At 50.6% G+C, this 20,629-nt stretch overlaps 1 protein-coding gene across 2 annotated transcripts in view; it reads left to right on the top strand.

The window, feature by feature from the left end:
* The window catches only part of STK10 (serine/threonine kinase 10), a 117,738-nt gene that overhangs the window by 75,460 nt on the left and 21,649 nt on the right, over positions 1-20,629 (top strand). For both annotated transcript variants that reach the window (XM_047730780.1, XM_047730781.1), the window contains 6 exons: positions 5,528-5,662; positions 7,745-8,290; positions 9,822-9,952; positions 15,171-15,294; positions 15,711-15,890; positions 20,062-20,154. In XM_047730780.1, coding sequence (XP_047586736.1) covers positions 5,528-5,662; positions 7,745-8,290; positions 9,822-9,952; positions 15,171-15,294; positions 15,711-15,890; positions 20,062-20,154 — 1,209 coding nt within the window. The remainder of the gene's footprint in view (positions 1-5,527; positions 5,663-7,744; positions 8,291-9,821; positions 9,953-15,170; positions 15,295-15,710; positions 15,891-20,061; positions 20,155-20,629) is intronic.

Genomic DNA, 20,629 nt, shown 5'->3' with positions numbered 1-20,629 from the left:
CAGTTGATCCTCACCCTTGCCACCATCAGCCCTTGGTTTCTGGGCTCCCATAGATTCCTGGTGTCTTCCCTTCTCCCCGGTCACTCCTTCGTAGCATCCTCCCCCTGTTCCTCTTCCCTGCGACTGATCACCGTGGAAGTGCACCAGCTGCACCTCCCCCCCAAGTCTTCACTCACCTCAAGGGTCCCACCTGGTTTGCAGCGATGGCTACATTTCCCCTGCAGCCCACACTGCTCCACCTGCCCCAGGTGCCTGCAGCCAGCCCCTTCCTCTCTACCCCCATGTGGACATCCACACCCGAGTGCCCTCCGCTTTCCCCACATATGCTCCACTGATGTCTGTCCCGTCTCAGGGAGCGGCAACCCACCCGCCGGGCCCTTGGGGCCCCAAACCTTGCAGGCATCCTTGGTGCTGATCTTTCTTGTGTGCTCCACATCCATTCTGTCAGAAAGTCCTATAGTCCCTGCCTTCAGAATGTGCCCCGAGTCCGACCACTTTGCACCATTTCCATTGCAACCGTAGGTCAGAGCTGCCCCCATGACTTTTGCTTAGATTATTACCTCCTCACTGGTGTCCCTGTTCTCCTTCAGTCTGTTCTCAGCACAGCAGCCAAAGGGAAACCTTAACATGTATGTCAGTTCTTATCCCTCCCTGGTTCAAAGCCCCTTAATGGCTCCCCTCTCACTCAGGCTAAACTCCAAAGTCTCGGTGACCTGCAGGGTCCTACACGATCTGCCCACCCCATAATAACCCCTCACTCAATGCCAGCCACTCTGGCCTCCTTACTGTATTTCAGCCACTCTGGGCATGCAGCTGCCTCAGGGCCTCTGCACAGCTCTTCACACTGACTGTAATGTTTTTTCCTGACGTCTCCATGGTTGACTCTCTTCTTTAAGTCCTTGCTCTTCTCAGTGGGCTTCACCCACCACCCTATTTCAAACTGGAAACCAGCCACTTCTACTCCCAACATATTCTCAGTTCTCCTTTCCCTTCCCTACTTTTGACTTTTCCACGGTGTACTTGTTTATTAAGTTTATTGTTGATCTCTAGCATGTCTGCTCCCTGAGGACAGCAGTCTTTGTTTTGTACACTGATGTGTCCCAAGCATCCAGAACAGTGTCTGGTATGTACAGGGCCCTCAACAAATATTCATTAGTGTTTTTACTTAACTGTAGTGTAACCGTTCCTCCATGCCAGGTACTATTCTAAATGTTTAGCAGATGTTAACACTTTAATCCTTATAATAACCCTGTGAAGTAGGTACTGTTCCCATTTCCATCAAACAGGTGATAAAACTGAGGCACAGAGAGGTTAGGTAGCCTGTACAAGATCATACAGCTTGTAAGAGACGGAGCTGGGATTCTCATCCTGGTTGTGTCATTCCGAAGCCTGTTGTCTTGACCACTCTGGTAAGCCTCCTCTCTGAATGAATTAAAGAGAGGAAGAAGGAATGAGAGAGTGAAGGTTAGATGGGAAGGAGTGGGGCACTGGACAGATGCTGACAAGTGGAACCTTGAAAGTGGCATCAGGCATTTTTTAAAGCCAGCCTCGGAGTGCAGGACACGCTGGCTGATGGTTTCTAAGCACACCAAGGAAAATCAGGCTCCTTCTTGGAAAGGATGTATGTGTAGATGGCAGGAGGGGTCCTGGCCAGTGGCCTTTTGGGGCTTCTTGCAGAGATGACTCCGAACAGCTGTGCCTCTTCCTGAAAGCTGACAGCTAAGTTCCTCTCTGATCTGGGCCTCCTGTGGGGGTGCCCAAGTGTCTTTCTGGGGCTCCGTGTGCCCGAGCAGCCTGTCCCCACTTAGGCATACTGTACACTTCCTGCCCAGGAAGGCCCTGGCCCTCCTGGCAATAGGGTTCTGCCTCTCTCCTGGGCCTTGGTGGCTTGGGGTTGGGGACTTCTCTCCTTTGGACACATCCCTGGAGTTAGTGGTTCTGAGGCAGTGAGGGAGGTGGTCTGTGCTTTCTGTTCCAGGGAAGTTGACAAAATAGTGTTTTGGGCCTCGCCTCATCAGCCCATAGAGGGCCTGCCTTGTCAGCCGTGCCTGCCTGGGGATTCCAGGATTGGCATCCAGGGGACCTGCGCCACTCATCTTCTCCTCTGGCAAAGGGCTTTCTTCCCGGGGTTGTCCCCTTCCTAAGGACCCATGGGTGCCCATGGGAGGCAGTGGGGCAGATGGTTTAGCCCCAAGAAAGCAAGACTCCTGGCCATGCTGGAAAGCCACTGAGTTGGTCAATGTGTAGCGTGCCGTGGTGAAAACTTGGTATTTCCAGAAGCCTGTGCCTGCCTTCTTTAGTTCTGCCACATCTGCTTCAGCAACTGCCGTGATGTGTCCCATGGCTCGTTGCTCAGATTCATGTGTGAAGTCGAGCAGTGCGAGGCTCAGGAACCTTCGGGATCTGATTCTCACCCTCAGTTCCAAAAAGCTATGCTCTGTGGGGTTGCAGGAGGGAGGAGGGATGGCTCGGGGGGCAACCTGTGCCTTGAAGGCTAGTCTAACTGTGCTGCTGGTGGTGACAGTGGTGATGGTGGTGGTGACTGTGGCCGTGATGGTGGTTGTGGTGTTGGAGGTGGTGATGATGACTGCCATACTTGGAGCACTTACTGTAGTGCTTACAACAGCTGTACTATTATTCCCAGTATACAGGTGAGTTAACTGAGGCTTAGAGAGGTTGAGTGACTCGCCCAAGGTGGTGGTGGAAGTGGCATTTCATCCCAGACAGATTTTCTCTAAAGCCAGTACTCTTACCACGACACCCTCCTGCCTCATCCCGTGATGAGTTAGCTTTCCCACTCAAGACCTTTTGGAACCAAACAGCACCCAGATGGACACCTTTAAAGGGTAACAGGTAATACCACCTCTCAGCTGCACCCCCCAGCAACTTCTAAGAAGAAAGTCTTAGCTTCTCACTATGGCTCTAGGACCCTGCATGCACCACTCTGTGCTTCCTCCTCTGGCCCCTCTTCTGTCTCCCACAAGCCCTGCCACCCTGGCCTTCTAGCTGTGCCTCCAGCCTGCCACACTCAGTCTGGTCTCAGGGCCCTTGCACTCACTGCTCCCCTGCCTGGAACTCTCTGTGCCCAGATCTTTTCCCGACCAGCTCGAATGTCGCCTCCTCAGGGAGACTCCCGTGACCATAGACTAAGCAGCCTCCACAGCCCAGGCCAGGCCCATGTGGTTTCAGCCTCATGCTATCCCGTTACCTGATCTGACATGATCATTTTTTTTTTTTTAATATTTTATGTATTTATTTCTTAGAGAGCGAGAGAGTGCATACAAGCTGGGGGGAATGGCAGAGAGAAAGGGAGAAGCAGACTTGGGCTGTGTAGGGAGCCCAAGCAGGGGACCAAGGATCATGACCTGAGCCGAAGGCAGATGCTTAACTGACTGAGCCACCTGGGCGTCCCCATCTGTCATGATCTTGTGGGTCATTTGGTTGCATACCTATTCTCTTCCACTCAGCCGCAAGCCCCCAGGGGCAGGGACCGTGCCCAGACTGTTGTTCACCCTACTCTCGGCGCTTGGCACATCACTGGCCTCAACATGTGGCCAGGACCCAGATCGTGAATGAATGGGCCATGGGACAGAGCAAAAAGAAATTAAAAAAAAAAAAACTTCTTTTAAAGATTTTATTTATTTATTTGACACAGAGAGAACGAGAGAGCACAGCAGGGGGAGCGGTAGGCAGAGGGAGAAGCAGACTCCCCACTGAGCAGGGAGCCCAACTTGGGGCTTCATCCCAGGACCCTGTGATCATGACCTGAGCCAAAGGCAGACCTTAACTGACTGAGCCACCCAGCTGCCCCAAGAAATGAAATTCTTAAAATCTGCACTAGTCCGGACTAACTAGAGAAGGCCAGGCTGGTTTAGGGCTCTTTGAAAGGAGTGAGGGTTATTCCTTTCAGGTCAGAGATAGGTGCCTGAGTGGAAGGGGGTGTTGTCTCATGACCTTCCACAGAGGAACTCTTCTAAATGAACAGGCACATAAAAATGGTTCGTGATGGACCTGTCAGTGGTGAAGGTGTTTACCAGGTGCCGAATATGTCGTCTTCATCATGTACGTACTTCCCTGCAATCTCGTCGACGCTGCTCCTCCACAGATTAATTTTCTGACTGTGAAAGCAGTAGATGTCATCAGAGCCTTCCTCTAAATTTCAAATAAGCAAACTCCAACTTAATGACACCCCTCTGCTCCCCTAATACACACACGACATCCCTTTCTCTGGGTGATCAGTCATCTCATATCCTCGTCCACACCCCGGGGCTGGGGATTAGATGTCCGAGAGCAGACTTCTGCTAGGGAAGGTGCTTGTGCCGATTTAACATCTGCTGAGGCCTTCAGTGCTTTGGTGTTTTGCAAGCCACGTGAAAGAGCCGTCCTTATTGTAGGGATGTGACATTTCTGCAAATGCCTAGGGTAGAACTTACACGACGTTCCCTTAAGAATTTGCAAACACACGTGTTCCTAAAAACCTACGTACATGCACACATTCATAGCCTTATTCATAGTCGCCCAAAACAGGAAATGACACAAATGTCTGTCAGGAGCAGAATGGATAAGCAGGTCGTGACCTCTCCATGTGGAGAATACTGCATGGGAATGAAAAAGGACCAGTTTACCAATATATGCAATGAGGGAGGCGACTTTCATGTTCTCAACCACCATGTCAGCCACGGAGGGCTGCATACTGTGTGATTCTGTTCACATGGAATGAGGGAACAGGCAAAACTAGTTCCCAGAGCTGAGCAGCTCTGGGGAGTGGGCTTGATGGCAAGGAGACAGAAAACTTCATTGTCTGCAGGTGGGCATGGTTATACCACGAGTGGAAAAAGTCACTGAGCTTAGTAATTTGTGAACTTGACTCGGTATAAGTAACATTTCAATAAAGTATATGTAGTTGATATATTATTTTAAGATTTTACTTATTTGAGAGAGAACGGGAGCAAGCAGAGGGAGAGGGACAAGCAGACTCTGCACTGAGTGCAGAGCCCGATGTGGGGCTTGATCTCAGGACCCTAGGACCATGGCCTGAGCTGAAATCAGAGTCAGACGTTCAACTGACTAAGCCATCCAGGCACCCCTGTAATAGATATTTTAAAACCATATATTAAAACCTTTTAAAAAAGAAAACAAATGCACAGACAACCCCCCAAACATCCCTTGAGCTCCTGCTTTGAGCTAAACACTTCCTTATACATTATCCTGGTTAACCCTTATGACCTCCCTGTGGGTTTGGCACTATCATTTCTGCTTTGGAGATGAGCCTGCAGCTCAGAGAAGGAAAGCGACATGCTCAGTGTTGCACAGCAGGTGGGGTTAGAGCCAGGGTTCAGCCTCTTCCACCACACACAGGACTTCCTGAGCCACCTCCAGTCTCCCTTACCAAGTACACATTCACTTTGCACTCAGGGATGCCACTGGCCTTCTCTGCTTGGGAGATGGCTTACCCTGAGCCTTCGCCTGCCCCTCCTGCACCCTCCAGCTCAAAGTGGTTCTAATCCAGGTGTGTCTTGCCCTTCAGCATCCCTTCGTCAGCAGCGTCACCAGCAACAAGGCTTTGCGGGAGCTGGTGGCCGAGGCCAAGGCTGAAGTGATGGAGGAGATCGAGGATGGCCGGGAGGAGGGGGAAGAGGAGGACTCCACGGATGCCACCTCTGTAAGCCCTGGGAAAGCGGGTACTGAGGAGGGATGGGATCCTGGCAAGCCTTGGGTGGTGTAGGAGGGGACCTGGGTGGGCGCAGGAAGGATTTCTGTTTGTCCCCAGCTTAGGGATTTTAGCCCCCCACGCCACAGGTTATGTAAGTCAGCACATGGGCCAGAGTGAGGCAGTGGGGGTGTGTTGGCCAGATTCTGTAAGTTTTCAAGAAAGAGCAGTAATCTAGATTTTCACATGGGATCTTCCAATTTTTAACTGTTCGTAGCTGACTCATTGCTTCCCTGCCTTTTTCCTGTTGTGGCTCAGATGTGAGCTCAGCACCCTGTGGGATAAATGCAGATAAAGGCTGTGCGTGACCAGAGGCAACAGGCCCATGGCTCCAGGCACCCCAGACCCTGTCTCCCTGCCCCAAGTGCCCAGGGGCCCCAGGTCTTGGCACATTTGTAACCTATCAGCAGCTTCAGCACTTGGCTGAATTTAAATTTAAATTAAAGCTAATTTAAATTTTTAAAAAACATTCAAGCCAAGCAAAACATTTCTGTAGGTTGGATTCTGTCCTGAGCTGCTGCTTTCAGATCTCTCGTCTAAGCCACGTGGGAAGGGCCTCTTCCAGGAGGGACACTTGCTGTCCGGATGGTGCCGTGAAGCGTGTGAGGCAGGGGCTGGCCTCATCTGTCAGGGAATGGACGGTATAACGCCGTCTCGAGTTTAATGGAATCCTGGGAGAAGCCAGAGGCTGGCCTGAATCCTTACCAGGATGAGGAAGGGAAGCACCGAGGAGGAGGAACAGAATAAGCACAGCAGCCGTAGCCTTTTATGGAGTCCTCACTGGGTGCTGGGCACTCTGCAATTCTGAGGGGAGAACCAGGCCTCCATTTTAGAGATGGGCAAAGTGAGGTCTGAGGAATGACGTGTCTGGTTGAGCTGATAGGTGGCAGGGCCAGGTGTAGAAAAACCATGGTGGGAGAGGGAGGTGGTGTGTCCAGAGCCTGGCTCCAGGAGAATGCAGCAGACAGCAAGGTTGGGGAGGGAGATGGAAAGCAGTCACACTGGCCTGGTTCTCCACAGGCAGGAGCCTGATCTTGTTGTGAGGGCAGTGGGGGCTAATGAGGGTTTCAGGCAAGGGCTGGGCTTTGGTGTGGTGATGATAGGATCAGATCTGAATTTTGAACCATCATTCTAGGGGTGTTGAATAAGGAGGTGGCTTAGAGTTCCTTCTGGAAGCTTCCCTATCCAAGGTTAAAACCAGTGGCCATTAGGACCCAAGGGAATGCTTCGGTGTGATTCCATCAATATCTTATTTGAAAACAAGCAAACTAACTTGTAAAACTTAGACATCAACGTCAGGACAACTATTATGTCAAGGGGAGAGACAGACATAGGCAGGGTGTCTCTGAGGAGGGCAGTATTCCACCCCTGACGTGGAAGGTGGCTGTGTGGGTGCTCACTTTATTCATTCACTGGGTGTTTATGTTTTATCCACAGAAGTGGGTGTTCTATTTCACAATGGCAATGTTTCTAGTACGTACCACCCCTCCCCCCAGAAGCTCTAAGAAATAAAACTTTAGAAACTTCATGGATGAGGGATTGAATCTAGCTCCTAGATGGCTTTGGTTTGGTTTTTATGCAACTAAAAAAAAAAAAACAAAAAAAAAACAAAAAGCAAACAACCCCAAAACTTGAATTAGTTGCTGTCTAAAAATCAGGTGGTATCAGGTAAAAATCCAGATTCTAGCTTGTCTCAAAAAATTGGAAGGTCTGTCTCACATTGTCACAGTTAGCTGGAGCAGAGCGGCCACTGCCAACATTAGACAAGGGATGAGCTGTCTAGCTGTCCACAGTTGCCTCTGCTTCTAGAAGGAAGAACAGGTATTCAGTTAATTTGCAACAAGTAGTAATTCTATTGTTGGTAGTAGTAGGGAGTAGTGAGGACTGTGGCTCACTGGAGAGGGATAACAACGATACTTCCTTGGTCCTGGCCTACTTCACCTTGTGAGTGTCTGACTTTCCGGCCCTGCTGCATCTCTGACTCTTGTCTTAGACATAAAATAGCATGGTTTTAACTCTTGTTTTTCTTCCTAGCCTCTGGGGAACCATACTCGAGACTCTTCTGATGTGAGTCAGCTGAGTCTCAATACTGACAAGCTTCTCAAAGAATCATCCTTCACCCCACTGCCACCCGGCCAGCCTCAGGACAATGTGAATGGGCCCAGCCAACCCCCTGGGGACAAATCCCTCCAAACCACCAACCCCCCGGATGCAGCTCCTGGAAATGAGAATGGCCTGGAGGTGCCAGCACCCTTACGGAAATCCCGGCCAGTGTCAATGGATGCCAGAATTCAGGTATCTGAGGAGAAGCAAGTCGCTGACCAGGGAGCGAACCTCAGTCCAACAGCCAGCAAGTCCCAAAAAGCAAGCCAGAGCCGTCCCAACAGCAGTGCCCTGGAGACCTTGGGTGCCGAGAAGTTAGCCAACGGCAGCCTGGAGCTCCCCACCCAGGCCACCCCGGGCCCGTCCAAGAGGGACTCAGACTGTGGGAGCCTCTCCACCTCCGAGAGCATGGACTACAGCACCTCCCTCTCAGCCGACCTGTCCCTGAACAGAGAAACAGGCTCTCTGTCCCTCAAGGTAATGCCACCTCTTCTCCCACAGGTTTGGGGCTGGAGTGTGTAGGACGTGCTTCAGCCTGGTTTTGGTTTTAGAAGCAGTTAGCAGCTGCCTTCCATTTTAAGTGGATAATGAGGGATTGCACTTCTGTGAAGAGCTTTGAGCTCAACTCCTAGTGTAATCTCCAGAGTATCTGAGTTCACGCTGGGCGGTTGGCTCAGGTTTAAATTTCAAATTGTGTGTCTGTTTAAATCAGGTTTGGTGAAGCTCGGGTGGGAGAAGTCAAGGAGGGAAGTTCTCTTATTGGGGGTCTGCCATGCAGTCCCGCGGCTGACTGGCCGAGTCATGTATAGGGAGTGGGCTGGAGGCACTCTTGGGGCTCGGTTGGCCTTTCTGGAGGTGGGTAACATTGTGAACGACAGTAGCCCCTGAGCTTGAGGGCTCAGTGTGGAGGCCAGCACTGTGAAGTGCTTAAAAGAAGACAGAGGCCCCTTCATCATCTCCGTGTACAGACAAGCAGATGGAGGCTTTGTTGGGGGGCGGAGAGCTGCCCAGACCCACAGACTATGGGCGCTCTGCTAAATCAGGACCAGTTTTCAGAGGGTATTTTTTTTTTTTAAAGATATTATTTATTTATTTAACAGAGAGATCACAAGTAGGCAGAGAGGCAGGCAGAGAGAGAGGAGGAAGCAGGCTCCCTGCTGAGCAGAAAGCCCGATGTGGGGCTCGAACCCAGGACCTGGGATCATGACCTGAGCCGAAGGCAGCGGCTTAACCCACTGAGCCACCCAGGCGCCCCTTCAGAGGGTATTTGACACCCCCCGCCCCCCAAGTCCTGGCAGCTCTCTGTGAATACTTGCATCTGAAATGCATGATTAGTCACAGGAGAAGGTGAAGATGGTGAATAATTCCATGGGGGCTGCTCCAGACGGGTGTGGCCTCCTGTGGAGTTCAGGTCAGCTCGTGTTTGGCTTCCAAATCAGTTATGAACTTCAGTTTCCCGGGCTCTTTGGATTTGGCACTGTGGGAAGAGAGTGTGGTCTGCAGTTGTAACTGTCGGATATAAATACCAAGTACTGAACGGTTGCCATGAGCTGGGCTCTGTGTTGTGTCCCCCACGTGTTCTCTCACTGTATCTCTGTAACCACCCTGGGAGGTAAGTACTGCTGTTCTCTTGCTCTGACAAGTTTAGGAAACTGAGGCTTGGGCAGGACGAGGGCCTTGCTCAGGATCGCAGGGCCAGTGCGCGGTGGAGGGAGGATTAGAACCTGGTTCTTTCTGTTGCCACGTCCTCTGTGTGAGAGCGCTGGCAGCCAGGTGTTGGGCCGGGGGGCAATGTTTGAAGGCATAGATCAGGGGGAGTCGAAGGGGTGAGTTCAGACACTTAGGACCCCAAGTTCGGAAGCTTGGGGCAAGAAGGGGATGATGGAGAGCTATGTCCTACCTGGATGTTGAGGCTATGGGACCAAGAAGGCTGTGGGCCACACCCCTGTGTCACCCACAGATTTTTAGCTGAAATCCTGAGCTTTGTCTAATGATTTTGCCCTGCCAGGACTCAAGGCTGCACAATAAAACCCTCAAGAGGACACGCAAGTTTGTGGTGGATGGTGTTGAGGTGAGCATCACCACCTCCAAGATCATCAGCGAGGATGAGAAGAAGGATGAGGAGATGCGGTTTCTCAGGCAAGCCTGGGATGGGCTGCTGATGGTGGTAACAGGGTGGGGGTGTGGTGAGAAGGGAGGGTTGTAGGCTCCTTTGGTTAGAGAACTCTCTGCAGCGTGAAGTGAGGGATCAAGGACACAAAAGGTAACTGGTTTTGCTCCTGCACCTCCCAGTTTCCCCATCCATTCATCTATCCGTCCACCTATCTACTTACTCATCCACCTGCCCATCATTTACCATTCTTTCCCCCCACTCATCTACTCACCATCTGTCCACCCACGCATCCATCTACTCCTCCTTCCATCTACCCACATATCCATCCACTCATCCACTTACCCATCCATCTACCTGTCTATCCACCCACTCATCTATCCATCATCCATCTACTCACCCACCACGCACCCACCCTCCCATCCACCCCTCCATCCATCCACTCACCACCAACCCATCTATCCATCCATCCATCTACTCACCCACCCACCCTCCCACTTACCCATCTACCCATTCATTCACCCACCCATCCATCCACTCACCAGCCACCTATCCCTCCACTCATCTACCCACCCATCTATCTATCCATCCATCTACTCACCTACCTACCCACCCATCCATCCACTCACCCACCCACCCATCCATCCACCCACCACCCATCTATCCATCAATCTACTCACCCACCTACCCATCCATCCACCTGCTCACCCGCCCACCCACCCATCTATCCACTCATCTACCCACCCACCCGCCCATTTCTCCACTCACCCGCCCATTTCTCCACTCACCCACCCACCCATCCATCTACTCACCCACCCATCCATCCATCTACTCACCCACCCATCCATCCACTCACTCACTCACCCATCCACTCACCCACCCACCCATACATCCTCCCACCCACCCATCTACTAGCCCACCCACTCACCATCCACCCACTCATTCACCCACCCACCCACCCACCTATCCATCCGTTCATCTACTCACCCATCCGTTCATCTCCTCACTCACGCCCCCATCCATCGATCCATCTACCAAGTTGAGGGACATGGTAGCAATCCAGATAGATGAGGCTGTTGCCGTTGTAGAACTTACATGTAATGGGCCAACACATGACACACAAAGTCATTCCCATTGTGGTACATGCTGTGAAGGAAGTAATGGGTGATATAATAGCCCCTGGGTTGGGGGAGGCTGCTCTGGGTGTGGGAGACCCCGAGTAGAGTGGCGGCGGGAGCACGGAGCGAGCTGCAAAGCTAACGCCTGAGGACTGACTGCGGCTTAAGAAGCCGAGAGGATAGGGCTGGAGTGTGGAGCGCTATGGCAGAAGTCACGTGGGCTGCGGGCCAGGGTGGAGTGCGATTTTGTCCCAGGTACAGCCAGAGTAAAAAAGCTGGAGAGTGACTGGCTCTTGTGTCCCTTTTGAGAGATGGCTCTAGCAGCTGCAGGAGTGTGGGCTGTAGAGGGCAACAGTGACACAGGGTGATAGCGAGACCCTGTCCAGCCCAGCTGGGCTGGGAAGAGGGAAGAAGGGATCAGTTCAGCATATATCCTGGAGGCAAAACCAGTGAGATTGTTGAGGGGAGGAGAGTGTGAAGCAAAGCTGTTTTCTGGGAGCCACCTTTGCATTTTGGAGGGGGTAAAGCCCTCCTCAGGGAGACCCTATTTCCCCCATTTTGTTGGTTTTTTTTTTTTAGATGTTTGTTTTTATTTACTTGCAAGAGAAAGAAGAATGAGTGGCGGTGGGGAGGGCAGAGGGGGAAGCAGACTCCCTGATGAGGAGGGAGCCCAGTGGGAGCTTGATCCCCCCTGAGATCATGACCTGAGCCAAAGGCAGACGCTTAACCAACTAAGCCACCTAGGTGCCCCTCCGCCATTTTGTAAATGAGGAAACAATGTTTCTTGGCAGGTAAGTTATTTGCCTTGGATCATCCAGGTGAGAAGGTAGAGCTGCGATTCTAAGTAGATCTATGTGTGTTGACGATTCCACCAGGCTTCCACTGGACCGGAAGCTTCCTGAGGCTGCCAGGGTTAGGGGGCTTAGCAATCAGGGAGGCCTTGCAGCCACACAACTTGCCTGGGGCTTGGCCTTTGCAGGGTAAATTTATCATTAGTTTGGAGAACATTTCTAGAACATGGAACACATTTATCTTTTTAAACAGAACAAGCGTCCCAAAGCCACTCGGGAGCAGTTTTAGATGCTCTGGAGCACTTTCCCCTCTAGGGACCGCAGAGAAGAGAGGCTGACTTTTCATCAGTGGTGTTTCTGCATTTCTGCATGTACACATGTGTACACACACACACACACACACACACACACACACACACAGGCATTCTGATCATGGGGGCTGGGGAGGCTCACAATAGAGGGTGGGAGGGAGGATGGTTGCTCTTGGAGATGACACCCCTTCCATTTTCTTGGTCACCTGGAGGCAACCTGTGCTCCTAAGGCTCAGACCTCAAGGGCTATGTTTCCATCCCATCATCTCCTCTCTGGGCAGTTCAGGTTCCTGGGTTAAAACTGTAGACCCACTATACCCCATTTCGAATCGATGCCTGCTGGTCCTGGCCCGAGACCCCCACCCTTTTGCTAAGGAGAGGAGCTATGTGTTGCTCAGGTTTAAAGGCGAGACATCACAGAGTTCAAGGGCCTCGGTCCCGGTCCAGAGGGCCGACCGTCCAGTACACCCAGCGAGGCTGCTGGGCTCTGCAGGGATGTGGCAGGCTCTCTTTGTTCCCAGGCTGGCTGTCACCCCCTACCCCACCGCCATGGCACCCCTGGCCTTCATGGATGCTAGGATGTCCAGAGAACTGGGTCATACACAGGCTTTCAAACTGTGTGACCAGATACTCACTCTCCCAGATTGAGACTTCTAGGTCAGAGTTCTTTCTCTTTTTCCCTAAAATTGCTGGTGCCAGTGATATCTTCCTTATAGGACATCAGCCCGTCTTGGCCTGCCTTCCCTTGTGAGAACCCAGGTGGGGTAGGGAGGTAGTGTTTGAACCTGGCCGCCCACCTTCTCTTGTATTCTTTCGTTTTTTTGGCCAGGGGTTCTATGAGTCTTAGTTTCTTTGGAGTCAGGATTTCTGTGTCTTCGTTAACACTCAACTCTCTCACTGCGCAATGAGCAGAGACTCAGACGGAAGCTTCTTTATGTGGCTGTGGAGAGTGTCTCTGGTTTCCCAGAGAACGGGCAGCCTTTGCCTCTTCTTTCTCATGATCACTCCAGCAGTTTCCACTTAGTTGGTAAAAACTTAGCTTAGTTTTAGCTCCCAGTTACCATGTCTGTGCCTGTCAGGGGGCACAACAGGCATCCCTGTATTTAACCCTCAAAGAACCTGAGGTAGACACGATCTGTGCCATTTACAGAAGCAGGAAGAGGGGCCGAGAGATTGTGCGACTGCCTGAGGGCACCCAGCCGGAAGTCAGCTGAGCTAAGACCCAAACAAGGTCCCTTTGGCCCTTGAGAGTGTGCTGGGCTCTCTCGGACAGTAGTTGCGGTGGGGGGGAGGGCAGATGAACTCGGCGGAGAACAGGACACAGGCCTCATGGACCTAGACCCTGAGAGGCTGCCAAGGAGCCCTGATTCATCGTCAGGAGGCCCATGTTCTGCTTCATGTTCTTTTCTGATTCATGTTAATCTTTAATGGATTTGCCTAGAAAGAAACACAGGTAACACTTTGGAGTTTATCCTGCAGTTATTTCTTTGTGTGAGTAAACACATAAACACATATACACATTGACAATATATGTGTTAGGAAATTAAGATATACTCTGAGGTTTAGGTCAAGTTTTTATTGCATTGGTATTTTGAATAGGTAATACAATGTCATGGTTCAAAATTGAAAGAAACAAAAGCAAAAACAAACAAAAAAAAGAAGAGGATAAATAGTGAAAAATCTCCCTCCCTACCTTTCCTGCCAGGCATCTAGTTCCCCTCTCTGTGATAATATTTTATAATGTAATCCTTCTTGAAGAACAGTGTTTAAATAAGAAGGTGAACACACACAGACACATAAGTTGTCTTTTCTTTTTGTTTTTCACCCATATGGTAGAGTAATGTAATAGACCCACTTGTCACCACCTTGTTTTTTTCACTTAAAGATCATTCCAGATCTGTTCATATAGAATTGTTAGTTTTTTTAAGTTGTCCTCTTTTTAAAAGATGTTTTTCCATGTAATTAAATATTTTCTAAAACTTGATTTTTTTTCATGGTTGTGTACACAAAATTAACATCAGGTGAATATATTTTAATTTAACTAAACCTATATGATGGACATTTAAGTCATTTTCAGTTTTGGACTATTACAAACACTTTTGTTATGGATATCCTTATTCAGTTGTTCATCTATGAATATTTCTTTAGAATCAATACCAGAAATGGAAATACTGTGTCAAAAGGCATGAACTTGGGGCGCCTGGGTGGCTCAGTTAAGCATCTGCCTTCGGCTCAGGTCATGGTCCCAGGGTCTTGGGATCAAGTCCTGGTTCGTGCTCCCTGCTCAGTGGGCAGCCTGCTTCTCCCCCTCCCACGGCTGCTCCCCCTGCTTGTATGCTTTCTCTCTCTCTGTCAAAATCTTAAAAATCTTAAAAAAGAGATCATAAAATCTTAAAAATTTTAAATCTTAAAATCTTAGAAAAAGGCATGAACTTATTACCAGTTCTCCTCCAGAATGTACCAGTCCATACAGCAAGTTATGAAAGTATCAATTGCCCTATCCTCTAGCCTTTTTAATGAAAATGGAATTTTCAGTTTGCTCCTCATATCCATATTAGGTAATTTAAAAATTCCTTTTTGTTTTTTCTTTCATGTCTATTCATGTTTTGTGTTCCTTTTTAAAAGAAGGCTCCTCCTTGGGGCGCCTGGGTGGCTCGTGGGTTAAGCCTCTGCCTTTGGCTCAGGTCATGATCTCAGGGTCCTGGGATCGATCCCCACATCGGGCTCTCTGCTCAGAGGGGAGCCTGCCTCCCCCCTCTCTCTGCCTGCCTCTGCCTACTTGTGATCTCTGTCTGTCAAATAAATAAATAAAATCTTTAAAAATAAATAAATAAAAGTAGGCTCCTCCTTTTTCTCTTATAGATTTGTAAGTAGTCTCATACATTAATCATTAGTGTCTTGCCTGTCCATAAATGTCAAATTCAGCCCGAGTTCTAGTCATGCCTCTGCCCCATCCCACGCTCCAGCCTTCCACGTCTCCAGCCGTGAGTTCTGTGGTCGCTGAGCTGCACATTCTTCACCCCTCAGGCGCCAGGAGCTCCGCGAGCTTCGGCTGCTCCAGAAAGAAGAGCATCGGAACCAGACCCAGCTGAGCAGCAAGCACGAGCTGCAGCTGGAGCAGATGCACAAACGTTTCGAACAAGAGATCAATGTGAGTGTGAGAAAGGATGGGTCCCAGAGGGCTTCTTGCCCCGTGTTTTCTTACAGGCAGTAGGGAGCCCAGTTCCTGTGGTTTCCTGATCTCACGAGGCCTTGACTTGTGAACACAGAATCTCATGAAAGTCTCAGTGCTTCTCTGAGTCATTTGGGAGGGTCTCCAGAAGGGGACGGACCTTTGTCAGCACCATGCAAGAACCTTGCAAGGTAGACAGTCCGGTCTCTCCTTTGCCTGAGGAAACGGAGACTCGAAGAGGCTAGGTGGCTTGTCCCAGGTCACATGGCAGAGGTGGTCGAGCTGGGATCCAAGCCCAGGCCTGAAGATCAGCTCTGGGCTCACCCCATCTCGATTTCCATCTTCCTCCTGAATATAAACCAACTTTGCTAAATTTCTCCTTCTGCTTCTTCTAGGCCAAGAAGAAGTTCTTCGACACGGAGCTGGAGAACCTGGAGCGTCAGCAGAAGCAGCAAGTGGAGAAGATGGAGCAGGACCATGCCGTGCGCCGCCGGGAGGAGGCCAAGCGGATCCGGCTGGAGCAGGACCGGGACTACACCAAGTTCCAGGAGCAGCTCAAACTGATGAAGAAGGAGGTGAGTATGTGTTGGGCAGAGGCTGGGGATGTCTAGGTTGCAAGTGATCAGAACCCCAGCTGAGCCCCGCTTCCGGGAGCTCATGTCCATGTGTCTGGATTCATGGGCCCAGCTGCCCCATGAAGAGCCACTTCTCCGTCATTTGCTGTCTTGTGTTGACTTGACTCCCAGGCAGCTTTCTGGACACCCTCCCAGCCTAGCAACCCCAGCTGAAAGAGAACAGGGGAGAAGGAAGGCATGGCAGCCCAGGGGGATCTGAGATGCTTTCAGCAGAAGGGGAAGCGGGTGCTGGGGGCAAACATAGTGTGTCTTCTGTGCCCTGCCTTCTTTCTCCCCAAACAGCAGTCCCCCTAGTTGGGACCCACGTGGCTCTTCTTTTCTTCCCTCTCCCAACTGGAAGAGGAAGGTGGGGTGGCAAAGAGGCAGATGGTCTGGAGATAAGCCTGCTCTGGGGAAGGGCATCTGGGTCCCAAAGAACAGCCCGCACCCACCCTGTGGGGCCTGTCGCCGGCAGGCGGGGGTGTACTTGGTGGGCCGTTCCCAGTGTCCAGACAGCCTCTAAGGGTGGTCTGTGGGGCTGACGGCCTCAGAGTCCAGCTCCCAGACCACAGTGTGTGGGTGTGACATATGTTGTATCCAGGGGGCCTCGGGCCACTGCAGGGCCATGGCTGGGGTGAGACGTGTGGGCACAAAACTTAAGGGAGCACCAAAAGCCTTGCTCATCAAATAATATTCTAGTGTGGTGTTTTAAAATAAAAACTAACTGCAAAATAGTCACGGTGAACAGAATGTCAGCTACTTGAAGTCAGCCTCTAATAGGACCAAGATTAGTGTACGGTAATGAGTTTGAGTCCTATAAATATAGGACGGGATCCTGTCTGTATTTACAATTTTGATATTCATAGGGCTCCTGGGGGGCTTGGTCTGTTAGGCGTCTGCCTTCGGCCCAGGTCATGGTCCCAGAGTCCTGGATCGAGTCCCGTGTCAGGCCCTCCACTCTGTGGAGAGCCTGCTTCTCCTTGTCCATCTGCCTACTGCTCCCTCTTTTTGTGCTCTCTGTCAAATAAATGGAGTCTTCAAAAAAAAAAAAAAAAAATTCGATAGTCCTGATTTGGGACATGAATTTTGGGATTTTAAAATGTAATTTATCTTGATTACTGAAGATTATGGTATTCCCTTTTATGCCCGGTGGGGACACCTCATTGGCCTTACCCTGCTCCCGGCCCTCCTGCTGAGAGCCAGGCCAGTGGTCTGGGGTACGATGCTGTATGAAGCACACTCCCAGCTCCATTGCGGGGAGCAGAGGCTTGGGAGTCAGGCCTGGTTCTGAGTCTTGGCTCTGGATCATGAACTGTGTTGAACCTTGGACAGCAACTTCCCTGAGTCCCAGTGACCTCCTATCAAAATGAGAGCTACTCAGCACCTCTTGTATGGACTGTCTACACGCAGGGCACTGTGCTAGGTGCTGGGTGTACTGAGCAAAAGAGACAGGAACCCTACTCTCAAGATGTCATTCACTGCCACAGAAGCCAGGAGGTTTTGGCCATTAGAGATGTACGTTTTCTATATCTGTCTTTTTCTCCTTTCCTTCTGGCACTCCCCAAAACACGAATGTTACACCTTTGGTATTTTCCCGTAAGTCTCTAAAGCTTTAGTCCTTGTCATCCTTTCTCTTGGTTGTTCATGTTGTATAATTTTTATTACTCACTCTTCAAATTTATTGGCCCCTCTGTCACCTCCACTCCACCCCAGCTCTGCCCAGTGCTTTCTGTGTTTTGTGTCAGATGCTGTATTGTTTGGTCCTAAGTTTTTTGTGTGCCTCTTTTTTGAAGATTTTATTTATGGGAGACAGAGAAAGGGAGAGCACGTGCCTGTGTGCGGGAGTGGAAGGGCAGAGGGAGGTGGAGAAGCAGACTCTGCACTGAGCACAGAGCCCGACGTGGGGCTCGATCCCATGACCCCGAGATCATGACTTGAGTTGAAACCAAGCATCACATGCTTAACTGACTGAGCCACCCAGGTGTCCCTTGTCTCTTTTTTAGGGTTTGTATTTCTCTGTGGCAACATTCTCTCTTTCCATTAACCTCAGGTATGTTTACCCTCACCTGATGGAGTGCCATTACAGTTGCCACCTCTGAGTGTCTGTCTGGTAATTCTAATGTCCGGGTCATCTTGGAATTGGCATGTGACGGTTTTTTCTTTGAAAATCGGTCCAATTTCCTGATTCTTTGTCTGTAGAGTCATTGTGGATTTACTGACATTTACTGATCACTGACATTTTGAATGTTACGGTCTATATACTCTGGGTCCCATTAGAGTGTGGAGAATGTTGACGACTTTGTTTTAGCGGGCAGTCAGATCCTGGTAGGCTCAGAGCACAGGGTCTGTCTTGGCTTCTGAGGGTGGTGGCTCCCATCGTTGTGTAGTTTTCAAAGCCCCTGCTATACTGCTTTGGGTCTGTCTTGTACCGCTCAGCTGAGGTGAGCTTGAGATGTGTGTGCGCTCATGCACAGAATTAGGGTTTCCCTCCTTCTGCTGCCTTCTCTCTGGGGTTCTTCCCACACGCGGTCTGACCTGCAGGAAAAGCCTCTTTTCCCGGTCCTCTGCCAGGACGTGAGGTTTCTTATGGAGTTTGAGTCACTGTTCCCACCACACCACTGTGCAGGTTTGGGACTGGTGCAAAAGGAAAAAAACCAGGAAACTGAAAAAGTAGGAGACTCAGCCCTGTTCTAACCTCTTCTCTAAGTTTTGACTCCTCCAATGGCTACCTGTTTTTGTTTACTTTTAGAGCCCTCGGGTAGTTGTTTTTTGTATTTTACCCAGGGTTTTTCATTGTAGTCAGCAGGAGAGAGAGGCTGCTTTGGCTTACACTCACCAGGCCAGAAGACCTCCCCTGGAATGTACTTTCGATCCTGGACAGTATTTTTCTACCAGCGGCTCCTGAGAGCCCTTTGTCAGTGAGTTTTGGGGTGTCAGGGACTTGTTAAGGTGTGGGTTCCTTAGAACTCTGTGAAAAACTCTGGGTGCCTTAGAACTATCATGAATCTCTTCTCCCTCTTCTGTTATAAAAAAACAGAAGCCCATTTCCAGCTGACTTGAAAACACTTACTGGCTTCTGACCAGGAGGGCAAAAGTGTCACCAGGAATCCTTCCTTTTCAGGTTTTGGTATTGCTTCCTGGCACTGAGTTTTGTCTCAGGCAGGCCCCTCTGGGGTGACCCACTGTGGCCTCCATCCTCCCAGTTTAGCAACCCCAGAGGATAGACAGCCGCTTTCTTTGATGGTTCTAGCACACATCCTAAAGCTCTCACCGGCCCAGCGAGAGTCCTGTGTTCACCTCTGAACCAGTCCCCAAGGCCAGGGTGTGGAGTCCGGTGACTGACAGCCTGCAGCCTGTGTCCCGCCTAGAGCCAGTTGGAGGGGGGCGGGCGCTGTCAGCCCCACCTGAACCTCAGGCACTGAGGAGACGAAGTATGTGTTGTCTTTTCCAGGGAGATCGCACCCCTGAGGGGTTAAAAATAGCTTCAGTTATTATAATGGCTTAACAGATTGACCGTTCATCTGTGGGATTAGCTTTTCATGGGGGCAGGTAATGAGGAAGAAAATGTCTAAAAAGGCTTCTGAGGGGCGCCTGGGTGGCTCAGTGGGTTAAGCCGCTGCTCAGGTCATGATCTCAGGGTCCTGGGATCGAGCCCCGCATCGGGCTCTCTGCTCAGCAGGGAGCCTGCTTCCTCCTCTCTCTCTGACTGCCTCTCTGCCTGCTTGTGATCTCTCTCTGTCAAATAAATAAATAAAATCTTTAAAAAAAATAAAAAATAAAATAAAAAATAAAAAGGCTTCTGAGGGGACAGTACTGGACGAAGGTGAAGCAAGGCTGCCCCTCTGAGGGAAAGGGAGGTGCTGCCATCAGAAGGGGGTTGGACGGCAAGTAGCAAAAGCTGCACCTCTAGCACTGGGGGAGTCCAAAGCCAGAGCCAGCAGCAGACGGGAATAGGCCTGTCGGGACTCCTGTCAGAGGGGCTTGGTGGAGAGTGCGGTTGGGGGCTGGTGTCTAGAAAGCTGAACCTCACCTTTGGTCTTCCTGACCCAGGAGTTCAGGGGTTGAAGACTTATTTTCTAGGAAATGTGAGTAGGAAGCCTGACCCTGCCACTCTCTGCTGTTTCTGGTGCAGGTGAAGAACGAGGTGGAGAAGCTCCCCAGGCAACAGCGGAAGGAGAGCATGAAGCAGAAGATGGAGGAGCATGCGCAGAAGAAGCAGCTTCTCGTGAGTCCTTGCCCCTTAGTCAGGGATCAGAGGGGTTGGAGAGTCCCAGGTTTGAGACCCTCAATGATGAAGTTCCCCCTCTGTCTATGCCCGTGCCTTGCCCCTTTCATACTCATCTCATTCTGAGTGCTTAAATCCAGCCTATCCTTGTTAGCACCTCCTTCATGCAGCCTTCCTTGACTGCTCTCACTCCGGCTAGGAGTAAGCTCCCATTTCTGGACATTCCAGCCCTTTATATCCCCCTCTTCCAAAGCGTTTCATGCCTCCTGCCTTGTCTTAGGGTTGTATGTATGTCCTGCCTCCTTGAATAACCCAGTACATCCACCAGCCCACTTAGCATCTTTTGGAATCTCATACATCAAACCCACAATCTCCCGGACCTGCCTGTTCTTGGATTCCGAGGGGGCACTGCCTTCCATCTTGCTGTCAGGCCAGAAACCTTGTCATTCCTGATACCTCCTTTTCCTCCAACCCT

Source organism: Lutra lutra, chromosome 5, assembly GCF_902655055.1.
Source record: "Lutra lutra chromosome 5, mLutLut1.2, whole genome shotgun sequence".
NCBI classification, from domain to species: domain Eukaryota; kingdom Metazoa; phylum Chordata; class Mammalia; order Carnivora; family Mustelidae; genus Lutra; species Lutra lutra.
The sequence above is the reverse complement of the archived record's forward strand: the minus strand, read 5'-3'. Positions and strand labels throughout refer to the sequence as shown.